Source organism: Desmodus rotundus, chromosome 8 (genome assembly GCF_022682495.2).
Source record: "Desmodus rotundus isolate HL8 chromosome 8, HLdesRot8A.1, whole genome shotgun sequence".
In the NCBI taxonomy this organism is placed as follows: Eukaryota; Metazoa; Chordata; class Mammalia; order Chiroptera; family Phyllostomidae; genus Desmodus; species Desmodus rotundus.
Window position 1 is genome coordinate 95,644,770 of NC_071394.1, and position 11,207 is coordinate 95,655,976.

An 11,207-nucleotide genomic window follows, 5' to 3' on the forward strand; every position below is an offset into this window, starting at 1 on the left:
CCCTCCCTCCCTCCTGGCAGTGCTGCACAGTGGTTAAAGCCTAGCCTCTGGAACAATATTGCCTGGTTCAGATCCAGGCTCTATCATGTAATACCTCTGTGCCCTTGGCTGCTTATACTCCTATGCTTCTGTGTCTCACTTACAAAACAGGGATAATAATAGTACTTAGCACATAGAGATTAATTAAATCAATATCTGTTTACTGCTTCAGACAAAGCCCGGCACACAGCACGCACCATGTGTATGCCATTATCATTTTTTATTAGTTATCAAACATTTTCTCAGGACCTTCTTTGTGCCACTGGAAATGAGTGTAAGGAGACAGATATAAGCCAGCATGGGCCCCCAAAGGGTAAAGGGTGTGGCCTTGGCATAGAGGAGAGGAAAGAGGGCAAGGAGGGTCAGGAAAGGGCACATGCAGATCTGCCCACGGTGCTGGGAGGGCCCGGGGAGGGGTGATTAGTGTGTCAGGACATTTGGTCTGCATGTTGGTGGGTAAATAATGGAACTGATGCCGTGTGCCTGGCCCTGCTTCAACATGGTGGGACCCAGATGCTCAGTGGCTCGAGCTCTGCGGTCAGAGCCTGCCCAGTCTGCCCAGGCCCAGAGACTCACTCAGTGGCAACACAGGGGCTGGGTGCTGGCTTAGCTCTGATTGCCTCCACCCAGCAGAGCACAGGTCACCTGAAGCAAAGGGTGGGGGACTATCACAGTCCTGAAGAATGAGCAAATCAAGTCCTGCCCACCAAGACTGACCAGAACCTGCCACCCACAGAGCACTCAGCTTTCAGGACTCCCGTCTTGCCTCCCAGGCAGAGACTGGGTCTCATTTAAGCCATTGACCCCAGATCAGGGCCCAGCACAGAGGCCCTTGACAGGCAGCATGGGGGAGAAGGAGTACCAACCAGCTTGAGAGTAAAAGTCCAGTTCAGGTCCTGACCCAGCCCACTTCCTTGCTGAGTGATCTTGGGCAGGTTACTTCTGTTCTCTGAACCTCAGTTACATGGGCATGCTGGGGCCCTCTGCATGCTGGGACTGTGGCTGTTATTCCCAGGCCCTGCATCCATGTGAGTGAGTATGGGAATGAAGGTAAGCCTGGAGAGGGGGAAGCCCAGGGTTTAGGCCCCCTGTGCTCACCACAGCCAGGGCCACTAAAATGCCCTTATTCTTGGGCTTCACACCATTGTATCTACCCCATCCAGTTTGTGTGTGTAGAAAGCCTTGTGACTGCCGTGGTGGACATGTACCCCAAAGTCTTCCGGAGGGGCTATCGGCGGGAGCTGCTTATCCTGGCCCTGTCGATCGTCTCTTATTTTCTGGGCCTCGTGATGTTAACGGAGGTGAGTGACGTGTGAACAGCGTAGCACCGGGGGAAGTGCCTGGGCTTTGAGTTAGGCCGCTCTGATATCATACCCCAGTTTGAAAAGGACTGGCTCTGTGACCCTGGCCAGGTCTAGTACCTTTTGTGTTGACTCATTTCTTTTATCTGCCTAATGAAGTGTTGTCAGAATCTCCTGCAAGCTTTCATTAAGCCTCAGCACGACGTCTTTCATGTGTAAATGCTCAGCTAAAGGTCACTGCTGTCACTACCAGAGGGGCTTAAAGCTCGTGGAGGGAAATGCTGGGATTCTCTGGCGTTCTGGATGCTGGGGCCACCCCTAACGATAATATGGGGTGAAGGGAACAGTGTCAGCTACAAGCACCTCAACTAGTTACCATTATTGGGATAGAGATCAAGCAGGCTTTCCTGAAGCATCACAGAGAATAAATACACTTTTGATGATGTTTGGCCCCTTCAGGCACTGTGTATTCTAGCTTCAGCCCTCCTGTGTACCCGTGGTCTTAATGGGCCTGTGCATGAGGAAGGGCTCATCTTGACATCAAAATTAAGGTTGCTGCATAAAATCATGTTTCTCTTGCCCTACTGCAGCCATCCAAGTACCTTGAGAAGGTGACATTAAATATTTTTCTCCCTACACTCAAATTAATTTAAAAATCAAAAAAACAAAAAAACCTGTTGCCTAGAGACAAGAAGTTTAGAAGAAACAGGGAAAGAAATGAGAGAGCTCAGAATCAGTCAAAGCAGCTGCTATGGTACTAAGGTCAGCTTGTTGAACCTCCTCATCTCTACTTCTCAACCAAATGCCACCACCTCCTGGAAGCCTCCTCTGCTTTCCTTCCCCACAGCATTTTGTTCCAAGCTCAGCCCAGCCTCCCTCCCACTGTTACAAAGATGCATCTGTTCACCTGTCTCCTCTACCAGACCCTGAGGTCCATAAAGAGACCTTGCCTGGCTCTGTGCTCTCAGGGTGGGCACTTGCTGTGAGGTGGCTGGTGTTATTACCGCTCCTAGTCATTGTCACATTAATGGGAGTGATAATCAGCATTTGAGCAAATGAATGGTGTGGCATTTCTCATTTCCATCTAGCTTCTCCCCAGGCAGGAAAACTGGGGCTGCTGTGAGCAGGGCCTCATTAAATGCTGATTAATTACGCAAAGTAGAGTCTTTGGTCACACACAAATTGGGGAGGGTAAGCCTGGTGTGTTAAGGAGGCTGGTGAGGACAGGACTGCAAGAGCAGGCATTGACATGGAGCAGGCAGGTGGAAGGTCTTAGTGGCCCTCTGGCCCTGGGTACCACCAGCTTACAGAGCCTTCATGCCTACCCTGCACCTGAGGCTCTGGGTCTGCCCAAGGGTGCCTTGCCACCCCCAGGGCCCAGCAGGAAGCCAAGACTTGGCTGCCTGAGACCATGACTTCACATGCCAACCTTCTGCCTCCACGGAGGAATATCTGTGCACAATCACACAGGGGAAGTTCAAATTGCCAAATGGGCCGTGTCAGCCTTGGCCTTCACAGTAATTGCTGGCAGGATCTTCTCCCTCATTTATAGACATTTAAAGCTCAGCTCTAGGGGAAAAAAGTAGGCCACAAATTTCTTATGTTCTGCTGAGGCAGTAGTGAGTGGTTAGGGGGATGGCCACCTGGGTTCAATCCTCAGCCCCGTGACTGGCTAGCTTGATGACCTTCAGCAAGTGTTCTTACTGCTCTGTGCCTCAGTTTCCCCCTATGAATATTGGAGATAACAATAGTGCCTGCCTTGCAATAGGCCAGCTGAGTGTGTACCTCCTGGGCCTCCCACTGAACTTAAACATCACAGATTTGTGTATTACAGAGCTGGCCCACATCACTCCTGTATCCTATAAAGATTGGTTGTACACCTGCTGTGTGCCAAGCCCTAGGCCAAAATGAGAACACAGCTGTAGACAAGCCATTCAGAGTCCCTCCTCCATGGTCTCTCACTCTACACAATTCATTTTGCACTCATAGGGAACCTACTGTGAGCCAGACTCTGTAACGAGGGCCTTAGGAGAGGGCCCTAGTATGTGGGCCTTCCCGGCTGGAGCCCCGCACTAACTGAGCAGCTGAAAGGGGAGTACTTTTTTAAATTCTGAGTTCATAAAAACATGCTGTGGAGGCCCAAAGAAATAATGAGGCTGTCAGGGAGGGCTTCTTGGATGAGGTAGCATTTGAGCGGAGCTTTGAAGGAACTTACAAGTGAGAGGGAACAGCATGTGCAAAGGCACAGAGGCGAGACTGTCCCTCATTCTGTCCAGGAGGGAGCATGTTGCAGGTGGCTGGTGATAAGGGGTAATGAAGTCACGTGAGGAGGGTGGTCCTGACTGGCAGGCTTAAGGAAGCCCAAAGGTAATGTTAAACTGCAGAGTGGCGTGGTTGGATTGGCGTATCAGAAAGCTCCCTGTGAAAGCTGGTGTGCAGGTTTGGAGAGGGCAAGGCTGGGGGAGGCTGGGAGGCCCGCGGGAGAGGCTGTTAGAGCCATCAGGGAGATGTGCTGAGGCTGCTCAGCCTCCAGGCTCTGGTTTTCTATGTTGTTTCTGGCATTGGGAAACAAAGATAAGAAAGACCATCACAATCGCAGCAATTCCCAGAGGATGGTGTCTTAGGGATGCTCAGGTGCAGAGGGTGCAATGTTCTAGGGATTAGGGAGAAGCATTCTGCCCGGGAGGAAGTGACTGCTGGCTCATGGTAGGCATAGGGCAGAGCAGGGGGTCCTTTCCAAGGCCAGCTGGCTGACCCTGCTCCCCCGTGTGTCTCTCTATCACTCTGTCCATGTGTCTGTCCTCCCACCCCACAGGGAGGAATGTACATCTTCCAGCTCTTTGACTCCTATGCCGCCAGTGGGATGTGCCTTCTCTTTGTGGCCATCTTTGAGTGTGTCTGCATCGGCTGGGTGTACGGTGAGTAGAGGCCAAGCCCACCCACACTGCAGTGGCCCACATCGGTGCCCAGGGCAGAGGTGGGCTCAGGTTCTCTGTGGCCTATCTCTGTCAATGTCAACCTCATTCCTTCCCCCCAGGGACTCTTTGGCTCTTCCCACTTGGAATACCTTCCTGTTTTATACTCCCACAGAATCGCGAGGGGTTTCAGGCTTAGGGACTGTGACCTTGGGCTAATCCTTATGCCCCTGATACTTAGTTTTTCCATCTGCAAAATGGGGTCATCAGCACCATGTCTCCAATTGGAGGTAATGTAGGCAAAGCAGGCAGCACAGTGCCTGGCTCTCAGTCAGTACCTGCTTCCTGGCCCTCCTGGTCCTGGAATGAATTGGGTTTGATGATGCTGGACATTCCCATTGTGAACTTGGTTTAGAAATAGATGCCCCTGCAGGCCACTCTGCTCATTAGCCAGCCCAGCCAGGCCCTGGCCTTCAGAGCCCTGACCCCCACCTCCAGGCAAGTCAGCCAGCACCTCACCCTGCTTCCCAGGGACCACTTTCCACCATTCTCCCACAAACTCCTCACCATCTCCTGGGCCTCACTGCCCAAGGTCAGGAGGGGTCCTCCCAATATCAGACCAGAATCCCTCCTTCTATAGTTCATCCCAAAACCTCGCATAGGTATAACATCTGAATCATTTTAAGCAGTAATGATTAAGGTCCCTGCCACAATTTTTCTGTGTCCAGCTAGGACACACTCCTAGCCTTCCCACCGAGTCTTGTACAGAATTCTCAGGTGTGTGTGCCTGTCTGTTTTATTCTGGACAGGAAGCAACCGCTTCTATGATAACATCGAAGACATGATTGGCTACCGGCCATTGTCACTCATTAAATGGTGCTGGAAGGTCGTGACCCCCGGGATCTGTGCAGTAAGTGTCCACCCCCCCCTGCCCCCCACTTTTCCATTCCAGAGCCCCAGACCTGGCAGAGCTGTAAATGAGGAGATGACATTGCCTGGGTGACCCTCTGTGTACTCAGAGTCCAAGGCACCCTATATCTTCCTAAAGTGGAGTCAGGGCAGTCTCTGGGATCCCAGCTGTGCCACCAGCTTGCTGTGTGACCATAAGCAAGTCACCTCCCTTCTCAGAGCCTCAGATTCTATACCTGCAAACTGGGCAGCTGTGACCCCCTCCATGGGGGCTGAGGGTCACTTGAGAGACATTTGGCTTTGTTGTTAACTGAGAAAGCAGCACAACTGAGGGTCAAGTTGGGTCTCATGCTCTTCCCTCAGACCAGACCACGGGGTCAGAAGCCTTCGTGAGCTGACATTTAATAAAAAAACAACCCATTGCTCTTCACCCAGTTCTTGGCACTGGAAGTATCTCAAAGCATCTTCACAAACCATTGTAGTTCTGAAAGGCAGCTTTGAAACCACTCCCCAGAAATAGCTAGGAAAAATAAAACTCTCTGATTGGGCAGAGGCTGGGGATGAGGCTCTTGAGGGGTTGGGGGGTAGAAGAGTCTCAGAGCCCCGTGAGGTCCTGGGATCTGTGGGGGTTCACTTCCTCTGTCTCTGATGCTGGTGGGACAGGCCTAAAACTTGCTGTGAACCAGGGCAGAGCCTTGCCTCTCCAAGGCTGTCACATGGGGTAGTTCCTCTCCACTCCAGGCTTCCTGCACGCTGGCCCCAGGGACCTCTCCCCATCTGTCCACAGGGCATCTTCATCTTCTTTCTGGTCAAGTACAAGCCACTCAAGTATAACAACGTCTACACCTACCCTGCCTGGGGCTATGGCATAGGCTGGCTCATGGCCCTGTCCTCCATGCTCTGCATCCCCCTCTGGATCTTCATCAAGGTGTGGAAGACAGAGGGGACACTGCCTGAGGTGAGACTGGGGGAGGAGAGGTTGGCAAGGTGCAGGGCAGGGATTGGCTCTACCTCAGAACAGGCTGGTGAGCAGGGTTGAATCCATGGGCACCTCTCTGGGTTTCAGTTTCCTCTTCTGGACAATGGGTGTGGTGAGAACAGGCCCCCGTGTGTCTCTCAGTTAAACCATGGCTAGATCCTCCTTGACAAGTGTTCATCACAACCACTGTTGTAGAGACATCTCTGAGGCCTCAGGCTTGAGCCTGCTTCTCTGAGCTCAGCTTCAGTTTCCTCATCTGTAAAACAAGGACAGTGGCAGTCCCTAACTTACAGAGCTTTTTCTGAGCACTCTCTGAGTTCCTGTAAGGAAAGCACTTAGACAAGCACCTGAAACAGGGAGTGACCAAGTGTTAGCTCTTAATGTTCTGTTAATGCGTTAAGGACCCCACTCCCAGGGCAAAGGAAGATGGCATTTGGGGACTAACACCCATCCCACGTCCTCACCCTACTAGGTTCTCTACAGGTTGTGTATTCTTTAGTAATCAGAGCAAACCAAGGTGCTGGCATCATTTTCTGTATTTAATAGGTGGAGAAAAAAGCTCAAAGAAGTTGTCACTCAAGCAAAAATTAGTGTCACAGGGCCCAAAATTAGCAAACCAAGTTTTTTTGTTGAGATGTAATTGGAATGCATTGTATTGGTTTCAGGGGCACAACATAGTGGCCCAGTGTCCGTGTACATTGTGAAATGGTTGCCACAGTCAGTCTAGTTAACACTCGTCACCTCACACAGTCACAGTTTTTCTTGTGATGAGACTTTTAAGATCTACTCTCTTATCAACTTTCAAATGTGTAGTACAGTATTATTAACTGTAGTCAATGGACTGCACATTGCATTTCTGTGCCTTATTTATTTTGTAAGTGACAGTGTGAATCTCTTGACCCTGTTCACCCAATTGCCCACCCGCTAATCGGCCCTCTATCTTTGTGAACTCAGTTGTTTTGTTTTCTTAGATTCCACATGTAGGTGAAACTGGGTGGTATTGTCTTTCCTGGTCTGGCTTACCTCACTCAGCATAATGCCCTCAGGGTCCATCCCTGTTGTCACAAATGGCAGGACTTCCTTTTTTCTATCTGAATGATAATCTAGTGGGGGGGGTCACATTTTCTTTACCCATTCATCCATCTGTTGATGCACACTGAGGTTACTAGCTTTTGTAAATAATGCTGTGGTAAACATGGGGTGCATACATCTTTCCAAGCTGGTGTCTTTCTTGTCTTCAGATAAATATCCAGAAGTGGAATTTCTGGATCATATAGTAGTTCTAGTTTCAATTTTTTGAGGAAACTCCATACTGTTTTCCATAGTGGAAACCAAAAATTTTAAAACAAATTGTGTTTAAGTATGATAAAATCCACCCATTTGGGAGTACAGTTCAATGCTTTTTAAGCAATTTTCAGCATAGGGCATTTATCACAATAAATTAGTTTTACAACATTCTTATCACCCTAATAAGGTCCCTCATGCCCATTCACAGTTGACCCTGCTCCCACCCCCAGTATCCCTTCCGTCTCCATGGATTTGCCTGGTCTGGACACTTCCCCTCAATGGGATGGCGCAGTGTGTGGTCTCTTGGTGGCAGATGAATTATGCCCAAGCAGTCTCATCCCAGAGGGCTCGCTCTCTATTTACTCTCCTTTCCCACCTGCTGGCGGATCAGATGGTTTGAGTCAGTTTCTCCCTCATTTAGCAAACTGTTTGCAGTGTGCCAGACTCTATTCTAAGCCGTTTACAAACACTGAGCCATTTAATCCTCGCAGCAGTCCTGTGAGGTGGAGGCTCTTATTTGTCCCCATTTCACAGATGAGGAAGCTGGAGCACAGAGAAGTGAAGCAACTTGCCCAGGGGCACGCACAGCCTCTGAGTGGTGAAACGGATACTCTGGAGTCTGTGCTCTCATCCCCTGAGCTTTATGACCTCGTTCTTCTGCTGGACTGGCCGCACTCCATTGTGGAGCCCTGTCTCTGCCCCAGTGCCACACCCCAGGGATCTCAGGGGTTGACCTTGGTCTCCCAAGGCAAGGTCAGAGGGAGATGGGAGTGGGTGTTGTGTGCAGACACCCAAATGTGGCTGCCTACTCAAAATTGGCTTCACTTAGCCGGCCTGCCCACCAGGTGGCCTGGACTCCAGAAAAAGCTATGTATCCAGCCAGCAGGAGCAAGCCTGCTTGTGCTCCTAGAGCAAGTCAGGCTCCTTGGCACCTGCAGGGAATGTAGGTCAAGGGCAGTTGGTTAATTCTGATTTGGGACCAAACATGTCCAGAGGACAGTGGTCCTGCTCCCCTAACACCTCAACCACTGCAGGCCCCTGCCCAAACTTCCAGTGGCCTTTTGGTATTTAGAAGTGCCAGCATCTCCTGGAGAGTCCTCCAGAGATTCTCTCAGCCCTGTGTGGACTGGAGGGAGGAAGGGAGGAGTGGCGAGTTTGCTGAGTTCCCTCCATCTCCCTAAGCTCACATACCTGCCCGAGCCGAGAGCAGGTCTTATTAAAGACAGCGAAGTCTTTGGAGGCAGTCAGACCTGGTCCCCAGCCCTTCCTTCCTGGGAGAACTTGTGTCAGTTAGTCCACCTCCCTCCATTTCCACAAGTTCTGCCAACTGACACTGACAGGAAGGATGTGGAAGGAAAAATGGCGTCCATGGTCCTTACCTCAGAAAATTGCTATGAGGATTGATATTCTGTGCTAATCTGTGGCTAAATCAACTAATCTGAGCCTCCAGACAATCCTAGATGATAGTACCATTGTTATCCCCCTTTGATACATGAGAAAACTGAGCCACACAGAGGTTAAGTTTCTTGCCCCAGTTAAGTGGTAGATCTGGGGTTCAAATCCAGGCGCCTGGCTCCCAAGCCCATGCTCCTAAGCCCTGCCCTATATCAAGAGCCTGGTGCCATGCCTGGCATACAGGAGGTGTTCAGCACTGGTGAGTCTGCCTGTGAATCCCACTAGGACAATCTAGGTTCAGCCTCCTAGGCATGGCAGGATCTAGAAGAGAAAACAGACCCTAGATCATGGGAAATCAGCCACCCAAAAGTCTTCCCAGACTTCTGGGGAAAGGACATCTTAAATCCTGGCCCCATGTCTTCTCCCAAGAGAACCGGGGTGAGGAAGGAGACACACAGGAAGATGAGGGTGAGACCCCAAGGCAGGGCTGTGGCAGCAGAAGTGAGGGTCAGGAGTGCGCCCGTGACCACCACTTCCTCATTAGTGTAGTTGGGGACGAAAGCCATTTCATCTCCCAGCCCAGTGCCAGCCACTTTTCAAGGTGGCGTGAGGCTGTAGCTGTGAGTATTGGCATTAGTGATAGTGTTTGCATCTTCAAGTTGCGGCCCAAAGAGCACATGGCACATACCACATGTTTCCCTGGGTGGTGGCAGCATGATGACATCCCTTTTGTGGGAAATGCTTCCATTTATCCAGCAAGCATTATATAAACAGCCCTGGAGGTTCCTTAGCTCACCCTCACAACGGCTCTGCCAGCAGGTACTGTTATCCCATTTCACAGATGAGAAAAAAGCAACTCACAGAGGTTAATGACTTGCCCAGCACAGCTAGGGAGTGGCTTCTCAGTGATTCAGGCCCCAGAGCTCTGCTTCTACCAGAGGGAAGGGAAGGGGCAGTCGGCCCTGATTGCCGCTCTCTCATCCTAGTCACCTGCAGTAGGCCAAGGACAGGCAGAGCACTTCAACACCCCCTACTACTCACCAAAAGCTAGGAATGGGTATCTCCATCGTCCTCGTTTTCCAGAAGTAGAAACTGAGACCCAGGAGCTCAATTCATCGTCCAGGACAGAGCCCGAAGTGGCAGAGCTGGGGCCTGGACCTCAGCCCGATGACCCCATGCACCCTGGCTCTCCGCCCTCGTTTTCACTGTTAGGGTGGGAGAGGCCGAGGCAGGCCCCAGGACCCTGGCAGCCGCTCTCTGACAGCTCTTCTCCTCCTCTCCACCCACTAGAAATTCCAGAAGTTGACAATCCCCAGTGCCGATCTGAAAATGAGGGGCAAGCTTGGGGCAGGCCCACGGACGGTGATGGTTAATGACTGTGACACCAAACTCAAGGGCGATGGGACCATTGCAGCCATCACAGAGAAGGAGACGCACTTCTGAGTGTCCACCTGCCACCTCGGATGCCTCTGCTTCCTTCTCCTTCCCCGTGTGTACAAATGAATACCTGAGAAACGTACTTCACCTAATGATAGAGGCTTGCTCGTTTTGCACAGGACTTATTAACAAGTTAATTTTAAGGTGGTTGTGTACACTTTGGTTTAAAGTCACATTCCCCTCCTCACCTTCAGTTATCATGTAAGTAACATTGTGAAGAGTTAATACGGTACAGGGACTAGCAGAATCTTCTTGTGCTAGGACGGTTTAACCAGTGTTTTCTAGGGGTTAAGAAGAAATGTATCATATGGTCAAACTTTTATACTTGGACTGTGGGCAGGTGGGGTGGGAGCGATGCCTGACCTCCTCTGTCAGCCTTTTCAGTCAATCAATCCATGTCCTGTGTTTGCTCCTGACCATCACTGCCACCCCTCCTTCACACACCCAATGAGGCTGGGGGACTTTTCCTTCAAACCCTCCCTTTCCCATCCCCAACCTCTTAGCAGTGGGTTTGCAGACAGCAAGGCTATGTCAGAGAAGGAAAAGTCCCACCAGACTCAGGACTCCTGGGTTGCAGGTGCCCATCTACCCTGGCCCTACTAAGTGACCTTGGGCATTCCCTTCCACTCCCTGGGCTCAGTTTTCCTGTCTCCTAAGTGGGAGGGTTGGATCAGGTGATCTTGAGGTCCTTCCTGGCCTGGCAGCTTCTCTTGGGGACTCTTGTCGCATGCCTCGCTGACTTGCCGATCTGCCCTTCATCTTGGATTTTTCTGAAGACTCTCAGGCAGTCATCCTTGTACTCACCCTCCACCTGCTTATTTTAAATCAAGTTCATCATGGAAACAGTGTAGTGGTGATACATGTTTTCCCAAAACTCTAGTTTGATTTCATCCATGAACACTTTCTTCTCTGGAGACCAGCCAGGTCCTGGCCCCCATCCAGGCT

The 11,207-nt window shown here is 50.8% G+C and overlaps 1 protein-coding gene across 1 annotated transcript in view; it reads left to right on the plus strand.

Moving 5' to 3' along the window:
* Positions 1-10,325, plus strand: part of SLC6A11 (solute carrier family 6 member 11) — a 120,984-nt gene extending 110,659 nt beyond the window's left edge. The window contains exons 10-14 of the mRNA XM_024556602.4: positions 1,203-1,340; positions 4,156-4,258; positions 5,065-5,165; positions 5,952-6,122; positions 10,116-10,325. Of these exons, the coding sequence (XP_024412370.3) occupies positions 1,203-1,340; positions 4,156-4,258; positions 5,065-5,165; positions 5,952-6,122; positions 10,116-10,268 (666 nt within the window). The 3' untranslated portion in view covers positions 10,269-10,325. The remainder of the gene's footprint in view (positions 1-1,202; positions 1,341-4,155; positions 4,259-5,064; positions 5,166-5,951; positions 6,123-10,115) is intronic.
* The last annotated feature ends 882 nt before the right edge of the window (positions 10,326-11,207 follow it).